At 36.3% G+C, this 18,597-nt stretch overlaps 1 protein-coding gene across 11 annotated transcripts in view; it reads right to left on the reverse strand.

The window, feature by feature from the left end:
- Window positions 1-2,040: 2,040 nt before the first annotated feature.
- Window positions 2,041-18,597, reverse strand: part of LOC137733933 (short-chain dehydrogenase/reductase 2b-like) — a 30,943-nt gene continuing 14,386 nt past the window's right edge. For 4 of the 11 annotated variants that reach the window (XM_068473150.1, XM_068473147.1, XM_068473146.1 and 1 more), the window contains 5 exons: window positions 8,891-9,012; window positions 3,731-3,977; window positions 3,341-3,418; window positions 2,785-2,961; window positions 2,044-2,673 (listed from right to left, as the gene is read on the reverse strand). In XM_068473150.1, coding sequence (XP_068329251.1) covers window positions 2,296-2,673; window positions 2,785-2,961; window positions 3,341-3,418; window positions 3,731-3,977; window positions 8,891-9,012 — 1,002 coding nt within the window. In that variant the 3' untranslated portion in view covers window positions 2,044-2,295. Of the gene's footprint in view, window positions 2,674-2,784; window positions 2,962-3,340; window positions 3,419-3,730; window positions 3,978-8,890; window positions 9,599-10,382; window positions 10,491-10,587; window positions 10,896-18,597 lie in introns of those variants that run through there. The other 7 variants (XM_068473153.1, XM_068473156.1, XM_068473152.1 and 4 more) reach the window with 7 other exon arrangements.

Below are 18,597 nucleotides of genomic sequence, written 5' to 3' on the forward strand. Positions count from 1 at the left end.
GCCCACGACGTGTTCTTATATTTTGGAAACATTGTATCACAACAACGATATCAATAAAATCAAATACATCATTCTCAATGTATACAACCAAACCATCCTTTAACCATTCATCACCTGTCTCATTACGATGTGGATTCTTCACAATAGTCATCACCAAAAAAGCTCTTTCAACAGAAGCAGTTGCAACAGGTCAAATTTTCAATCTCAATGTCGGGGGTCAGAAGCGCCGTAGTTGATCTGAACCGAAAGAATTTTCATGAAAAGTTTCGTCACGTATCTTTCAATTTTTATATTGATTTGTCGAAATGGGAAGTGCCAACATCCTTGCTAAAAGCAAACAAGATACGAACTTTTCTTTTTCTTCAGCAACGACTTTGGCGTGATCAACAAAGTTCCTCACTTAATGCATTTTATACTGCAATTGTTTCAAGTTTTAAGTCATTACGGATGTTGAGTCTCAATACATTAGGAATTACAACATTACCTAATTGTCTTAAAAAAGTGAAACATTTGAGATATCTTGATCTTAGTGGTAATCTGATGGAGAGACTTCCAGATTGGATAGTTGGACTTTCGAATTTGGAAACACTAGATCTCTGTGGTGTGATAGGCTTGTGGAATTGCCTAGAGACATTAAAAAAATGATCAACTTAAGGCATCTCATGTTGAATGGGTGTGGTAATGACGAAACACATTGAATAGATTTGTTTTGAGCGAAAGCAATTGTTTGGGGACGGGCGGTAGTGCTGGTCTTGGTGAGCTGGGGAGCCTTAAGGAATTAAGGGGAGAGTTAGCCATAAGGAATTTGAGGCACGAGAAAGATGTGGTGTCAGAATCAAATGTTGGTACACCTCTCAAGGACAAACAGCATCTCCATTCGTTGGAATTATTCTGGAAATATAGAGAAGATGTAAATGCAGTTGAGGAGGATATTATAAAGTCAATGGAAGTATTGCAACCCTATTAAAATCTAAAGCAGTTGACAGTGTGTTTCTATAGTGGTGTGAGATTTGCGAGTTGGTTTTCTTCTCTCATAAATATTTTTAATCTCACAATGTGGGATTGTAAGAGATGCCAACATCTTCCACCCTTGGATCATTTGCCTTCCCTTAAGAAACTTGAACTTGAAGGGTTGGAGAAGTTGGAGTACATATTAGAGAATGAGAGCAGTAATAGTATGAGTGATGAGATGATGAGGATCTCATTCTTCCCCTCCCTGGAGGACCTCTATATAGCAGATTGCCCTGTTCTGAAGGGATGGTGGAGGGCGCACACTCATAACACTGCTTCTTCTTCGTCAACGGAAAATATGCCGTTGCCTTCTTTTCCCCGTCTTTCTATCTTGACCATCCTGGAGTGTCCTAATCTAACTTCACTGCCAGAAGGGACTCGTGGACTCCCCTGTTTAAATAGATTGCAAATATATAGGTTCCCCATGTTAAGCGAAAGGTGCAAGAAAGAAACAGGTGAGGACTGGCCTAAGATTGCTCACATCCCATACATTGCCAACAAAAGGAACAAGAAAAATAATATTTCTTCTTAGTTCAAATTGAAATTTTATAACCGAAAATCACGCCTAAGGTTAATTTTTTCTTTATTCATTATATTTGGTTCGGAAGATCTGGATAGAAAGGAGAGAGAGATGATGATGATGATAAACCTATCTTTTGGTGTGTGAGTTTAATTTTAAGGATTTTCTGAATTAGACTCACTCAAACTCACAACAGAGAACTAGAAATATGATGATACATTTAATAAAGGTAGATAGTGTTTCTATAGAACAGATGTCGCTTCTGTGGATGAAAATTCTTATTTATGACCAATGAAGCTTTCATCGATCATAAAAAATAATAATAAAGATAGATAGTGAACTTATTATACACATGTATTCTCATATAATTTGATGTCCAAATATATTTGAGCAACATTGTAATTTAATATAAATAACAAAGAAGAGAATTCGAACTAACTTGTAGAGAGGGAGGGATGCACGCCTATTCTAGCCAACTTGGCTCGCTAAAGTCTAACTTGATGTGCCAATATAAAATTTAAACATTACCAAAACTAGTCTTTTTATTTTGGATTTAGGTATGAAGTAATGACAGAATAAAAGCTTGCCATCATCGAGTGAAGCATAACAGAGACAAGGAGAGGTATTCACTTGGTATCTTTACCTTCAACAATGGGGTTATACAAGTACCGCCATTGCATACAGAAAATTCAAAGATTATTATCTCATCATTGCATACAGAAAAAAGGATATTTATTCCATGAAATTGAAAGATTCTGTTATCCTCAAAAGGGTGAGACTTTTTGTTCATAGAAGTAATGGCCAGGAGGGCTGCCATTTGTCACCATTGCTAGCCTCACAACACTTTCAGCACCTTCGTCTATTGTTAATATTCCGGCATTGAAGTTCAAATCTGTTTTGACAAATCCAGGGCTTACAGAGTTGATGCAGATATTCGGGTACTGCTTGGCCATGATCCGCGTGAAAGCGTTTATGGCTGCTTTTGAGAGTATATAGGCAGAGAGGGAAGCAGGCCATCCTCTGGTTTCTAGCATATCTTCTTTGAAGTCTTTTAGAAACTCGCTCAAAACCTCGTCTATTCTGTCTTCTGTGAGTTTTTCGGCATCACTTAACAACTCTTTAGCCCATCCATTTGGGATATGCTGAAACAAAACATGCATGCCAACAGAATTTCAGTTTTCCCAATTATGGAAGACATTTGATCTTGAAACAGAAATATGATGAGATGCCAAAAGTATGAAAAATCTTCGCACCTTTAACAATCCCATGCCAGAAGAAAGACTGACAACTGTTGGTGAATCAGATAGCTGGAGGAGGGGAAGCAGTGCTTTGGTCATTTTCTTGGAACCATAGTAGTCTGTTCTCACGCATACTTCAGCTAACTCGTACGTTTGAGTCATTATTTCACTCCAATTGACTCCTACACCATCCTGCATCAAGGAAAAGAAAGATTTCATTTTGCCATTCTGCATTTTTGAATGAAAGATTTATCGCACTTAGCCATACCTATAAGGAAAGTTCTCTTCATGCACCCATTTTTAACTCTCACATACCCTTGTTAATTTTTGGTCATTGATCTTTTTCAATTCATTCGATCCGACGACAAAAAATTGAAAGGAGTGTGTGAGAAGTAAAAATGGGTGTGTGGTTAGCACTACTCAACCTACAAATTTGACAATGTAAGGACCCATCTTATAACCATTTCAGTTTTCAGAAAATAAAAATGTAAAACCAAAAAAAGAAAACTGAAAGCCAAATTTTGAAAACTCAAGATAAGTTGGATTTTAAATAGTGAATAAAGAGACTTACCCTACCAACACCAGAAGCTACAGCAGCTCTGAAAGCTTCAGGGTCTACAGTGGTTCCTCTAACCCCTGCATTGTTTACCTGTGGAAGTTCCGAAACATTTCATCTTTGTTCAATCCCAACAAAATATTGAGACCCTTCATCGTACTTACCAATTTTCTGTCTTATTTTAAGCTGAATTATGAAGCGACTCGGTTAAAATTTACAACACAGTGGATAAGTGAAAATTTTCAATAGGGTACACATAATATGCTTGAAATATTAGTATCATACAGAGTTGGCGAATAAGGTCCGTTCATTAAAAATTTTAAAATTCACAACGAAAAAATGGCAAAAAAGAAAGTATTCATTCAGAACAGGAAGTTTGATTATAAAAATGGTTTCGAATCATACCAAGATATCTAGTTTCCCGAATTGGGTTTTGACAAAATCAGCTAGGGAAGCAACACTAGCAGGATCCGTTACATCAAGCTGATGAAAAACCACAAGGTCAGAGAGGCCACACTCTTTCAAAATTTCAATAGCTTCAAGACCCATTTTCTCATCTAAAGCAGTTAACACCACCATGATCCCATTTGCTGCCAACTTCTTAACTGTTCCGAATCCAATCCCCTGATTCGAGCCTGTGACAACCGCATACCTGACAAAATCAAAGACTCATTTCACTAAAAATCAATTAAGATACATGTGTCACAGTATCCAACAAGCATCCATCAATTATTGAATAAGTTTGGCTTAAGTGAATGCAGATCTGGCTGTACTCCTCTTGTTGCTATTGACAAATTGAGCAAAGAAGATGGAAGCGGCCCCAGCAAGTGAAGAGCAATATAGGAAGATTGTGGGCAGTCTGTTATATCTTAATGCTACTAGGCCATATGTGATGTATGCAGCTAGCTTACTTGCTAGATATATGCATTGCCCTACAAATAAGTACCATGGGACTGCCAAGAGAGTGCTTAGGTATGTCAAAGGAACACTAGATTATTGACTGAATTATGAAAAGGGGAAGAATGCAATACTGATTGGATACTGTGGCAGTGATTGGAGAGGTTCAATTGATGATAGCAAAAGTACATTAGGCTATGCATCTCCCTTTGGGAGTAGAGTCTTCTCATGGGCATTTGTTAAGCAAAATTGTGTTGCACTTTCAACTGCAGAGTTAGAGTACATCAGTGCCTCAGAAGCCACAGCTCAGGCTATATGGCTTAGGTTTGTTCCGGAGGATTTTGGAGAGTTGCAAACTGAAGCAACTCCTTTTCAGTGTGACAATACAATTGCAATCTCTATAACCAAGAATCCAGTATTTCATCAAAAGACGAAGCATATTGATAGAAGGTATCACTTCATCAAGGATGCTTTGCAGCAAGGAATTGTTGATTTGGTCTACTGTCCTACCAAAGAACAAGTGGTAGACATTTTTACTAAGGCTCTGCCAAAGGAGAGGTTCAACTATCTCAAAGATAAGCTTGCAGTCATATCAGCTCAAAGCTTCAAGGGGAATGTTAGTGTATAAGCCATGAGCTGAATTTAAGTTAGTAGAAATAAGCCTTGCATTTAGTTGTGTATTCACTATGGTTAAAATTACCAAGCGTAGGGCTCATATTGTAATTTTGTCTAAGTGACATGTGGATGAATCACCTTGAATCCAGCTAGATGTTCGGCTGAGATCTTTTGATGTAATGGTGAGATTCCATTAGCATAACTAACCGTTATGCAGTGCACGATTGTGTGTGCTAGTGTGAGAATAAAAGAAAACATTCCTCTGTGATTTTGCAGAGAGAAAGAGAAGCATCCATCACTATCTCCATTTCTGTGATTTTTCTTTCTTCCTTCTTCGATTCATACACTCTCATGCTTAAACTTTTAACACCTTGGAGAAATTCTCATAAATAAACCGTTGTGTACAACATTTCACAAACGTGAGAGTAGGGTTGTATACAACACTTATGTACAAGAAATTTCATTATTGTTGGTGTGGCCAAAAGGTCTGATGTGTGAAGCTTCAAAAACATGAGGGAAGTAGTAGGTACTTACCTCTTTGCCGCTTCTGCCATGGGTGATGAGCTTTCAGATTTGCTTTCTGATTTCTCTGTAACATGGCCTTTGTTTTTAAAGTCATTCTGTCCTTATAACTTCTGTTAATATATTCAACTTTTGATCTTCATTCTTAAATTTAATTCTTAAATTTTGATTTTTGTATCAAATTTATAGTAGAATGTCAAGTTCATCCTCCCTCCGGGTCCAACCAATATCTTGAGTTTATTGCTAAATACTGAAGGATCCTAACTATGGAGAAGCAGCCATATTCAATACACTTCTTCGTCGGAATATGAAAATGCGACAAAACTAGTCGTTGAGAGCTTCCATCTGGTATATGCAAAGGTTGCCCTTGAGCAATTGAGAAATTGAAACGTTTGGGTAAGAGGGATATCTAAGTCTCAAGGAATTGAGGTCAAGTTATTAAGAAATAGATTAAAAGTTGTTAGATAGAACTAATAGGAGGAATTATAAATGCCCTTCATAATTAACTACGACCTACTTCGTCAGAATATTCTTACTGGTCTGGTTGGTCTAGGCAATTCAATAAACTGTTTGTCCTGAGTGTTTTTTTACCCTCGGTGCCAATACGAGGCTTGAGAGCAATAATGTGAGCGAGTGTTGGTAGTAGACAGAAGAAATGATCATTTTCAAAGGAGTCAAAAATTTCGCATCAGCAAAAACAGCAAAAAAAAAAAAACAAGAACATTATTATTTTCCAACAAAAATGCCAATTCTTATGTGGCCTGATGTAGATTATCTCCTCCATTGTATATTTTTCATTCGAGTAATATAATATGGGCGTGAGGGCCTAGCCCCCCAGCTTCGACTAGGTTCCAACGCTCTTTGAATATTTCTTTTTAATATATGTTGATGCATTGGAAGCAAAACAATCTGTCACGTTATAACATATAAGTTGCATAATTATACACAAACAATGGTAAAAAGAATTACGTCTATTAATTGTCAATGCATTGGAGTAACAGAATATTCTAACACCGTAGGAACTCCAAAATCTACCCTAGATACGGCTCAGGACACAATTATCTGCTCCAAAACCCAAAATTAATCACAATAAACGCTACATTCTCAGTAAAGCAAATAAACTGATTATGTTTTGTTTAGTCAAAAGGAAATTCATGACAACCATTACATAAACAAAAATATTAGTTGTTTTTTCTAAGTCCTCTCTCTTAGAGCAACTCCAGCGTTGGAGCCCTCCCCCCAGGCAATGCACTATTCAATCCACCTAATGAACAGTAACTGCCCTTAATGAACAGTAAATAGCCCTGGCAATAGCATTTGCATCTTCACCGTTACACTTCAATAACCCTGGCAATAGGCAATAAAATATTAGTATTTTTTTTATTTATAAAATAATACAAAATAATTTTAATTGTAATATCGGATAAGATTTTTAATCGTTCTCGTTGCGACACGTGTCATTATCCGAAGTATTATTAAATAATACAAAATAATATTATTTGTAATTTCCGATAAGATTTTTAATCGTTGTCGTTACGTCACTTGTCATAAAATCCGAAAAGACAATCATTTTGTTGAAAAAAAATGGATTCAAACTTTGAGACAAAGAAAGGAATGTGATTGAAAGTAGTTGAGAAAATATGAAATTGTTGTGTAAGGTAGATGATAATGAGAATGTATTTATAAAAAAATAAAAACAATTTTTTTTAGAGTTTTCAGATTTTTTTTTTGAATTTTTTTAGAATTTTTTTTTAATTTTTATTCAATTAATTAATCTCTGCCGTTGGATATAAAAAAATTTGAATTCCAACACTCCAGATTGTACCACGTGTCACAACGGTAACTTTTCTTAATTTTAAAACTATTTTTTCTTTTATTTTTTTATTTATAAAGAATATTAATATCCAACGTTAATCTCAGATCGAATGGTGGATATTAAATCTGACTTTTTTATTTTTTTTTGACCGTTGAGATCGAACGGTCCAGATTAAGTAACCGTTGAGATCTAACGGACCGTGGGAAGCCACGTGGCTTCCCAACGGTACCTGACAAACTTTTTTTTTTTTTTTTTTCTGATTTTGTGTCGGCAACGCGCCCCCACTTGCAAGTGGGGTGCACGCGCCTGACACAAAAAAAATTAAATATTGCGCTGACGCCAGGCTGACGTCAACGTTGACGTCACATAGCCTCAGGCTCTTGGGCTGACAATTCCCCACGGGCTCGGAGCTCGGGCCTCCACCTTCACTCGGGCTAGCCCACGCTGGAGCTGATCCACCGGGCCTCGGGCCCTTGTTCCGTCCCCTATCCCCCGAGCAATAGCCCACGCTGGGCTTGCTCTTATAAACAACTCAAAATTAGTTTCTGTGTTTTCTTTTCCTCGATTTCCTTAGCAATCAAATGGTCTCCATAAGTAAAAACAAATTCTTCAAACGTACAGTGTGTTTACAAATATTTTTATTTTCTTCCCTTTTTTCGTTACCCAATTGAACCGGTCTCTTAAGTTTTCTTAAGCTGCAATCAAAATCTATTGATTTCTCAAGTTTTCTTCAAAAACCTGAAGATGCTTGTATTGCCAAGAACTAAAAAGGGAAAAGTACGGACCTTGATATTCACACAGAGATCTTCCACGTAGGTCTCTGTATCTACAAAAACAAACTTATCAACAGACCAGTCAAAGGAAAATTACTACAACCTCTGCAAAAACAAAAAACGATATGGTTGTCAAGTGGGCCCTTAAGTTAAAGGCCCTAGTGTTAAAGAAAACTGTTAGCATCTATTATTGAAAATACCTGCCAAGAAAAGATGAAAATAAAATATTAGGCATATGAGTGTAAGCTTACAGAAACTTAGTTTTTGCACATTTCTTCTCCCTTCAATGTCTATTAAAAACTTGGAGAAGGGACTCAATTAGTCAACGAACAAGTGCCTCACACTTTCATATTAAAGATCAAAATGAGAAAACCAAGCCAAACTCTTCGAAATTCGTTGGCACACATGCGTCATTCGCTCAATTGGATGTATAATGCATACTTAGATACAACGATTCGAACTGTCATAGATTGACATAAGCCTCCAAACTTCAAAAATATCGATACCTTAAGAAAGCAGAACCTGTTTTCCTTCATATTTGTGCTGTTTCGATTAGCTTATCTTGCGATTGCTCTTCATATTTGTGCTGTTTCGATTAGCTTATCTTGCGATTGCTTGATTCATTAGTTCTAAAGGAAGTTCTAATCACTATGAAAACAGCTTAAGAACAGTTGATTATCTCTAAAACAAAGCAGGAAAACAAAAAAATACTATCTGTTCTCAAATGAATTCATTTTGTGTTCAAATTATAAGTAATTAATAACAAGAAGGATACCATGAATATTATTTATGAACTTAGAACAGTCAAAAGCTTCACGTAAGCAACTCTCAAAGGGTAAAATTCAAATCCAACACTGAACCAACCCATGAACTTAGACGACATAAAAACCGAACTAAATGTCAAAAAAGAGTATTTCAAGGATATGGAAATAAGGATCACACCTGAAATGCTTTAGTAAGATTATAGACCCCTCTTTGATCAACCCTGTAAAGTTCTCCGCTGATAGTAGAGCGTGCAGTAGCACAACAGCCCCGAACTCCAACATACAGGGTAGCAGGATCACCTACATCCCCAGTCAATGGCAAGACAGATATGAAAAAAGAGAGAAAATGATAACACCCACCGTTTAAAGGAGTAAAAGCAGAGTTAACACAGAGAACACAACAAAAAATATCTTGTAAACCCTTGATTTATCGGTAAAGTACATCCGAACCAAATAGGAAAAGGACATCATTCGTTGTCCAGATTGAAAGAACAATCCCACTAAAATTGACTACTCATAAGAATCTCATTCCACAAAATTTCTTCAGTCCGGGCCTAAACAACTGCAAGCAAAATAAATCCCCAAGATACATACTTTCATCAAATCATCCACTGCCATTAACAAAACCACAACCTATATCTTCCTTCAGCTAAGATTAAAGCAAAAATTGAAATCCTAATCATTTCCAAACATACTTTTGGAATAAGAATAGAAAGGAAACTATAAATTAGAGGACCATACAGAATTGAGCTGGGGATTAGCCTCGTGCACGGAATCAACCTCTTCCTCTTCCTCTTCAGATCACCGAAAAGGTTCTGCATCACTTGGTGCCACTTCCCCTATCCCATCGCTGCTGCTGTGTGTTGCGGTCGGAGCCCTCAAACTACTGAAATTAAATAGTCCATTTGTTTAGATAATAGAAAATATCAACATAGCATCCTGCAAATTTCGAGAAGTGTGTTGAAACAAATCTGAAAAGGAATGAAAACCCTGTTAACCAAACCCATCAACAATAACATAAGCCTCACCAATCGCAGCAAACAAAACCAATCTGACATGGCGAAATCCAGTCAACAAAACAAAACATACACTGAAACCCATCAGCCAATATACAGCAAATAGGAGCAACACAATTTAAAAAAAAAATTAAAACAAAAACAAAACAAACCCACCCCAAATCCACAATGATCCAAACAGTTAAAATTAGGGTTTGATAATCAATGCACCTATTGCCATTAGACTTTGATCGCCGGGAATTACTGGATACTATTGATGATGCCATTGTGTTCAAGCCAATGGATTTCAAACCTATTCGGCAAAACATCACAAACTCCATCAGAAAAAGATTCTCAAATATAATGGGTGAGGGGATTTTATTTGAATTGCCAGAGGGTGCTGTTGAAAAGATCCTGACTGGATTATGGCTAGGCCGGACTGGCTTATAGGAATGGGCGAAAAGGTTCTCACTCCGAGCATCCAGCAGCTCAAATACCCAAATAAATAACCAAACAATCAAAACCCACAATAAAAAATCATATAAAAGTCAATGCTTTCACAGAAAAATCTCTAAAACCCACAAACCCACAAAAAAAAAAAAATCATACAAAAATCTCACCGTGCTCAGATATACTAATTAAGATTAAGGGGTTTATATGAGCAAGATCACATACAAACTTGGAAATGCCATACAATCCAAACCCACTTCCAATATCAGCCACAACGAAATGAGGCCGTATCCGCCCAGCCAGAACCTTCTCGATAACCTCCTTCACCGCAACCTATCAATTTCAACACAAAACTTGAGAAAATGTGCGAGAAAATTTGAGCTTGTGATTTTCTCGGAAACCGAACAGGGGTCTAGACTCTAAACCAAACCTTAGGCGAGGGGTGGAGAGAGAGAGAGCAGAGGCGAGCTTCGGGCTAGCGAGGATTCGGCTGCAGATTTGGTTCCAAGATTTGCTTACGCACGCCGCTGATGCGAAGGATAAGCCGGGTAGGTGCGAGAGAATGTCGTCGAAAAGGTCGTCGTTTAGCAGACGAGACGAGGAGGGAAAGGGGAAGAAGCGGCGAAGAAGCAGAAGGCAATGAGTAGTCGAAGCGGAGCATCCACCGACGCAGAAAAGCACCGCTGGACAGATATATTCGTTTTTAAAGGAATGGCAAACTTGTAAATAAATTGAAATCAAACCCCAAAACACTGTCGTTAGGTACAGTGCATTCCATCCCCTTGTCACGAGAAGAGATTGAAAACTCAAAAAATTAAACTGATTAAACTTGTTTATATATTTAATTAAACTGATTAAAGAATAATTAAAGAATAAAAAGGAGCAGCGGATGAGTGCCTTGTGCAGTTGACACATAAGGTGATGGTAACAAGTAGTCTCATAGGGTAGGTTTGATTGCTCTTATAGGGTAGGTTTAATTTTACTCCACATTTCTTGTTTATCCATCTCATTACCTGTAATCGGGTCATGAGTAGTGTGAACCCAACATTCACACAACGTAACATCTTTAATGAGCTTCCACGAAGTCATTTTTTTCTCTCAAAGTGTACAAAATATTCAAATGTAGAAAGTGTAGAAAATATTGAAATGTGGTGTAAGGTGGAAGATGAGGGTTAGGTATTTATAGAAAAATAATAATTTTTTAAAATTTTTTTGTATTTTTAAAAAAATATTCATAATTTTTAATAAATTTTTAATAAATTTTAATGTTGTTAATTAAGCTGGATCGTTGGATTTGAAAAATATTCAAATCCAACAGCCAACGAGTTGCCACGTGGCCAACGGTCAAAATTCTGACCGTTGGGCCTTTTTTTTTGGTGAAAAAAACGTTGACTGTTGATCTGTGATTGGGACGGTCCATTTTAAAAGTCAAATTTAAAATTTCTTTACCGTTGGAAATCCAACGGTCTACAAAAACTAGCCGTTGGAAATCCAACGACACTGAGGAGGGCTACGTAGCCCTAACCCGGGTGAACACAAGTGGGCTGACAAGCGGGCCCCGCCGCCTGCACCCTTGTCTCCTACTCGTGCCCAGTCGCGAGTGTGCTGCACGCGCCAGCCAAATAGGCCGGTCTCTGGGTCTGTCCGAAATGAGCTAATCTATTGCCTGGCTTGGGTTGGGTGCCAGGTTGTTTTATGGGCTGGAACACTTTGGCAGGGTGAAACTGATTAAAGAATAATTAAAGAACAAAAAGGAGTAGTGGATGAGTGCCTTGTGCAGTTGACACATAAGGTGATGGTAACATCCTGTACATTTCTTTAAAGATGGAACAAGTAGTCTCACAGGGTAGGTTTGATTGCTCTTATATTGTGCAGGTAGGAGATGGTCCTGTTCTTGACATGATGGCCGTGATGTTAGAAAACATGTCTAACATTACGGTTATGGCAAGAACTTTGATTTCTACTGTTTACCGTACTGGTCAAGTTGTACTGAAGTGATTATAAAAAAATCTGGTATAAAAAAAAGTTGGGAGTTATTTTTGTGTTTGTTAAACATTCAGCTTCAGTTTTTTTTCACAGTTTTGGATTGAAAAAAAACCAAAAACAAGACGCTGCAAAACTTAACTTTGAAAAATCGATTTTTTTTCACATCTGTTTTACATAAAAGTTTACCAAATATTATAATATTGCTTTTTTTTAAAAAACACTTTTACAAAAAAGTTTACCAAACACTCTACTGCTTTATTTTACAGCTGTTTATTCTCATAGCACTGCAGAAGCAACTTTTTTTCAAAGCACAATAATACCAAACCAGCCCTTAAGGTGATGAGGATGCTTTAAGGTCACCTTCTGCTATAGAAAAATCAAACCAACCCAGGCACAAATGTTGCAGTGGAAAGTTTAAGCATAATAAGCGTTGATCAGCTTTTAGACTCGGTAAGTGAGGCCGCTCACACACTGTTGTTGGTTTGTGGCCTTTGTAGAAACTAGACAGAAAATACGTAAATCAATGGACATTACATCAAGTCGAACATTGTGCCAAGTAAGAGAGCGATTCGTGTGCAGGTTTTGGAGACAACACATCAAGTTGGAAGATTATCAGTCTCAGCTGCCACAAATATGCCTTACATGGAAATGGCTGGCCAGTGTGAGGCCATTCAAACGGGGAAGTAGCAGAAGTTGTCGACGTTTATAGTTTCCCAGCAGAGACAAGAAAGTTTGATTAGATTTTCTAATGATTGCAACCAGGAAAAGGAAACTTTATCTGTTGTTCCGCTGGGCACTCCTACGGTATTTTCTTTAGCATACACTATATGGGAAAGTTATAAATTCAATCCTTTTATTTTGCATTGCATGCATACTGTGTTTTTAGCATATTCTGAGTTTCCGAAAACCATCTGGGACCGCAAAGTGGAAATCCATTCCTTGAATCAAGTGTTATTTCACTCAACCAATCTGTTGGCAATGGCTCTTCGATGCTTTGCACAATTGAGTATCAGCCCTATCCACATTTTCAGCTACCGGCATCAAGCCCCTACGATAACTTTTTAAAGGCTGCAGGTTGTTGATCCGTGTAGAGAATGTTCGATAGCCTTTGTAGCACGTAAGAAATTGAGTGTTAACAACAATGGAGCGAGCGGTAGTTGTATCTGCAACAAGTTTGTGTTGCTCCCGATTCAGCCAGCCTTGGTTTCTCTTCATATCTCTACTGACCGACTGCATTCATTTATTCATCAATGGTTGATAGGGAGGTTCATTTTATGCGTCTTTTGGTCTCTCCCTCGCTTTACATGTTCGATATTGTAAAGTAAGAGTTTTGCTTACCCACACATATTTTTCTTCCCAACCGTTCACTAGTGAAAAAGAAAACGTGCGGGAAAAAATTTTCATGTAAAGTATAAAGATGTGAAATAGGTAAATTTCATTTTCGTACCTTCAGTGTGAAGTGAAAGCATGTTAATTTGTGTATAAAAATTACTTAATTTTGTGTAAAAGAGGAAAGAACTTTATTGAGATTCAATTATGATGCAAACGATCAGGTTTTCGCTGCAACTGCAGAGCATACTAAGAATTTGAGTAAGAAGGAATACACAAGCTTTAAGGATAACCATGTTTGAGCCACCTACATGATACCACCAAAACTAAACTCTAATCAGGATCTTTACAAAGGATGACTCAAACAAAGATATTTGCTCAAGAAGAGAAGTTTATACAAAGAACCGATTTTCATTCAAGTTTGCCTACTTACATAGAATACACACATATTTATAGGCTTAGGAGGAACCCTCCCGAACCTCACCTAAAACTATTTGGATACAAGAGGCGTCATCCTTTTTATCCCTTACATAAGATAAGGAAAGATCTTCTTTACATCACAATTAACAATGTTTGACTTAACACTCAAACTAGTCTATATAAGATTCCTTACTTTATAACACATCAAATACTATTCTAGTGGGGCAACTTATTGTCCAACAACGTAATTTTGGATACTGATATTAGAATGCTAAAATTGTAAGTTATTAGCTAATGGCAAAATGACATGCTCAAAAGGGTGAGGGTAAAAACAATATCGAATGTGACAGTGTATTTTGACTAAGACTTTATTTCTGAGTATACTGATAATTTATAGTTTTAGTTGGAGCATTTTTCATGATAAAAAGAGTTGAGCAGGGTTAGCTGCCTTCGTTCATGTCTAAATGTATCAAATAAATAGACTGTCATCATGAATATGTCCAAACGTATCAAATAAGGAAGGGTGGATGGGCAAAGGCTATTTGAGCACAATAGATTTTGTTGAACAAACAATATTATCTACACTAAGAGGTGCGAGAGTGGGGAAATAGGCTTAGCCCAATAACCTAAGATCTCTCACTTAAAAGTGAAGAGTAATATCACTAGAATATAATACTAAATGGCTGTGAACAAGAGATTTAAACTGGAAAGATTAAAGAAAGTGATATTCACGCACATATTTTTACCTTTCATATACTCTTATTAATTTTTTGGTATTGGTACTTTAATTCATGAAATCCGATGGTTGAAAATTAAGACGTGTGTGAGAGGTAAAAATGGATATGCGATAGCACTACCTTAATAAATTAATTAATTTGTTTCTATCTAGAATCTTCTTCGATCATTGGAAACAAAACACAATACAGATTCTATTGGACTATGATTTTCTCTCCTCCTCTTCTCATCCATTTCCATCCCATTTCCTCACATTCTCTTATTTTGTCTTTTTCTTGCTATAAAAAATTAAAATAAGATATTGACGTGGCTTAACCGTAACCGTTCAGATAAGAAAGGACGTAAAAAAAGAGTGAAGATAATCCTACTCCGATTCTATTACTCTCTTCTCGTCTGTATCTCATCACACAAGTAAGTCTCGCTTTTTCTTTTGGGGTGTGATATCCACATATCTATTTTTATTTCTTATACATCTTTTTAATTTACGACTGTCGAATCGGGTGAATTGAGGAAGATTAATTGACAAAAATTAACAAGAGTATGTGAGAAGTAAAAACTAACTAGAACTACATAACACACCTTTTCTACTTTCCGTTTTCTGTTTGTTTCCCGAGAAAATTCCAAAGAAAACGAAACCCTTCCTAATTTTTGTTTTTGAATTCGAATCCAATTGCATTACATTTTGCGTCTTTGATTTGGGTATTTGTAGAATTTTGAGAAGACCCATTGGATTATAGAAGCTTGAAGTAATGGAGGATGTTCGGGAGCAGGCTGAGCAGGAAAGTCAACTACTTGGTATGTTTATTCATATTTTTGGCTTTAATTTCCAGTTCAAGTGTTAAGTCACACTTTTTACGCTCAATCAAATCTTTCAGCTACACTCGGTTTCTGTAAAAGCAAATATATGTCAAATCTTAGACTCGTAGTAGGTTTTCAGCTTCAATTAGATGTAAAATTAACCTGATAAGCGGGGTTTCCAGTGATTTAGTTGGACTAAATGAATACATGGAGATGTTTTCTTCAAGAACAATTCTTCTATCGGTCATTATTGAGCCAGAAACTTATTGTTTTTATTGACTAATTGATAAAATTTCAGAAATAATTTGTATATCGAGAAGGTAGACATTATGACAAAGTACACTGATTCATCGTTCCTCCATGCTTTTATGTTGAGTAACTCAGAAATCCTGTGTTCCAAAACTCATGTAGTACAAGTGGGGATGGCAGCTATGTAGTACCTGTATTCAACATGGTCAAATACCATCCAAGTATTCAACATGCTTCTGTAAGTGTCAAGTGGTTTCCTTTTTGGTAGTGCTGTGCTGTGTACATTAGTTGAAAATCTAAGAATTGTTATGTGTGCATGTGTTTGTTAGTATGGGATGGGAGTAAGACATGAATGAGCTTGTGGCTTGCAAACAGACACACAACATCCACGTTCACAAAGTTGTGTATGTATATGGGAGAATTAAATGTGCATGCATTAAAGTTTATAAAAGGGATGCCTAAGATACATGTAGAAATATCTTGCAGTGAATTTTTACTCTGGTTTTTTCAATCACTGAGTGATTGGTATATGTGTGATAGTACCTTACAGGGCATGGACTGAGAGCACGGGACACAAGTTTGAAGACACATGGGATGAACAACGACCACTTGAGTTTTCGGTTGTGAATTTTCGGTAACCACCATAATCTTTTAGATGGTGTGTAAAACGGGTCAATTTGTTTCTTTGAAGTGCTTCTTGTTTCTTTAGTTTATCTTTGGCCGGAGAGTATTGTTTCTTTTTTAACAAATTAGGGGTCTATGTGGATAGAGTGATTTAAACAAGGATTTGAATTTTTACAACAATATTGAGTTAATTAAGAAGAACTATTAGACTAGTAGTGATATTTTTGAGGAAAAACGGAATTAGATTCCTTCTCCATTGGTTCTGAAGTTTAATAGTTTAATAATAATTTTTGAGAAATGAAAATATAATATAGTTTGTGTGGTGGAGGGAGGGGAAGCTGGTGTTTGAAAATATAGTATAGTTTTGTTGATATCTTTTGGCACTGGCTGTTGTCATTGTTCTATCGTCTCTTTAGGCACGAAGGGCATAAAGCTGAGTAGTCAAAGATCTTAAGCTCTTGAATTGTATGATAAATGAGGAAATTCGTGTATTGAACTTGCTAATAAACAAGACTATGAAATGTGACCCTGAAGATTCACTCATTTACGTCTCAGGAGAGAGTTTAGATGCCAATAGTTTTATCCGGGAATGAGGATACGGTGATCAAATTAAAGTATTGAACTGTTCTAAGCTATTCACAAGAATTTTATCTCATTTTCGCTTTGCTTACTGAGTTTTCGATTGTGAATTTTTTGTCACCACCATAATCTTTTAGATGGTGTGTAAAACGGGTCAATTTGTTTCTTTGACGTGCTTCTTGTTTCATTAGTTTATCTTTGGCCGGAGAATATTGTTTCTTTGTTAACAAATTAGGGGTCTATGTGGATGGAGTGATTTAAACATAAGGATTTGAAATTTTGCTACAATATTGAGTTAATTAAGAAGAACTATTAGACTAGTAGTGAGGTCATGGAATTGTTCCTATTCTTACCTAAACTACTGGCTAACAAATGCTCTTTGTCAACCAAAAGATAATTTGGTATTCTACGACAAAATAAAATCTTCAAGTGTTTTGGCTTTTTTTTTTTTTTTTTGTTGGTTTTTTTTTGTTGGGGGGGGGGGGGTTGGCGTGGGTGAAGAAAAAGGGGGAAGAAAAAGGTTGAGAGGAAGTCGGAAATGCAGACAAAGAAGATGAAACTCTTTTCTTTCTTTTTTTTCAGTTTTGAGGATGAGATGGATCCAATGAGCTTACCATATTATTAGAGAAATCGAAAAGACTAGGAGAATAATCTATAATGTCTGGTTCTCTAATGTTGATTAGGAATCTGGGGCAATAATGTAATTTCAAACCTCGCCTACAAAGTAAGTTTTGATTTTTTTTTTTTTTTTCAAACCTCGCCTGCATATCATCATAGCATTTCTAATTTAAAAATAAATTAAAAAAACCCACTTTTTCTCTTTTCTATACATTTTCCTTTTAAAATTTTTATATTTACACGCGCATAATGCATGGGCTCCATTTAATTCTCTATAAATAAAGCATATCATGTTTTAGTAGGCGCATGAAATTGAAGAATCATACATAAGGGATCCCCTTCACCAAATCCTACCCATCAACTAATCCGAACCCTTGAAATTTGATCCAACAGTTAAAAACATGAGTCCATTTTAAAAGTTATAATAACTTTAGCCGTTAGATCAAATTTTAAGGGTCCAGATCGATTGATGGGAAGGATTTGGTAGAAGAGATCAAGAGATGATCCCCTTCCATAAATAAGCATGCCATATTATGTGAAATCATAAAAATATTGGATTGAGGTTTGAAATTTCCTGTTTCAAATGGACCCCAATTTTCTACTTCCCTAGTCGAACAAAATTTGTTTTTGCCGTAACTTGTGGAAAAGGGATAGAATATGTTAACCATTCAGAACTTGTGGAAAAGGGATATAATGTGTTAACCATTCAAGTTATTCTTTAATTAAAAGTTATTCTTTAATTAAAGTGGAATGGGAATGAGTCTGTTAACCATTCAAGTTATTCTTTAATTAAAGTGGAATGGGAATGAGCTTACCATATTATTAGAGAAATCGAAAAGACTATGAGAATAATCTATAATGTCTGGTTCTCTAATGTTGATTAGGAATCTAGGGCAATAATGTAATTTCATACAAAGTAAGTTTTGATGTTTTTTTTTCAAATCTCGCCTACATATCATTATAGCATTTCTAATTTAAAAATAAATAAAAAAACCCACTTTTTCTCTTTTCTATACATTTTCCTTTTAAAATTTTTATATTGACACGCGCATAATGCATGGGCTCCATTTAATTCTCCAGAAATAAAGCATACCATGTTTTA

This window comes from Pyrus communis, chromosome 5, assembly GCF_963583255.1.
Source record: "Pyrus communis chromosome 5, drPyrComm1.1, whole genome shotgun sequence".
NCBI classification, from domain to species: Eukaryota; Viridiplantae; Streptophyta; class Magnoliopsida; order Rosales; family Rosaceae; genus Pyrus; species Pyrus communis.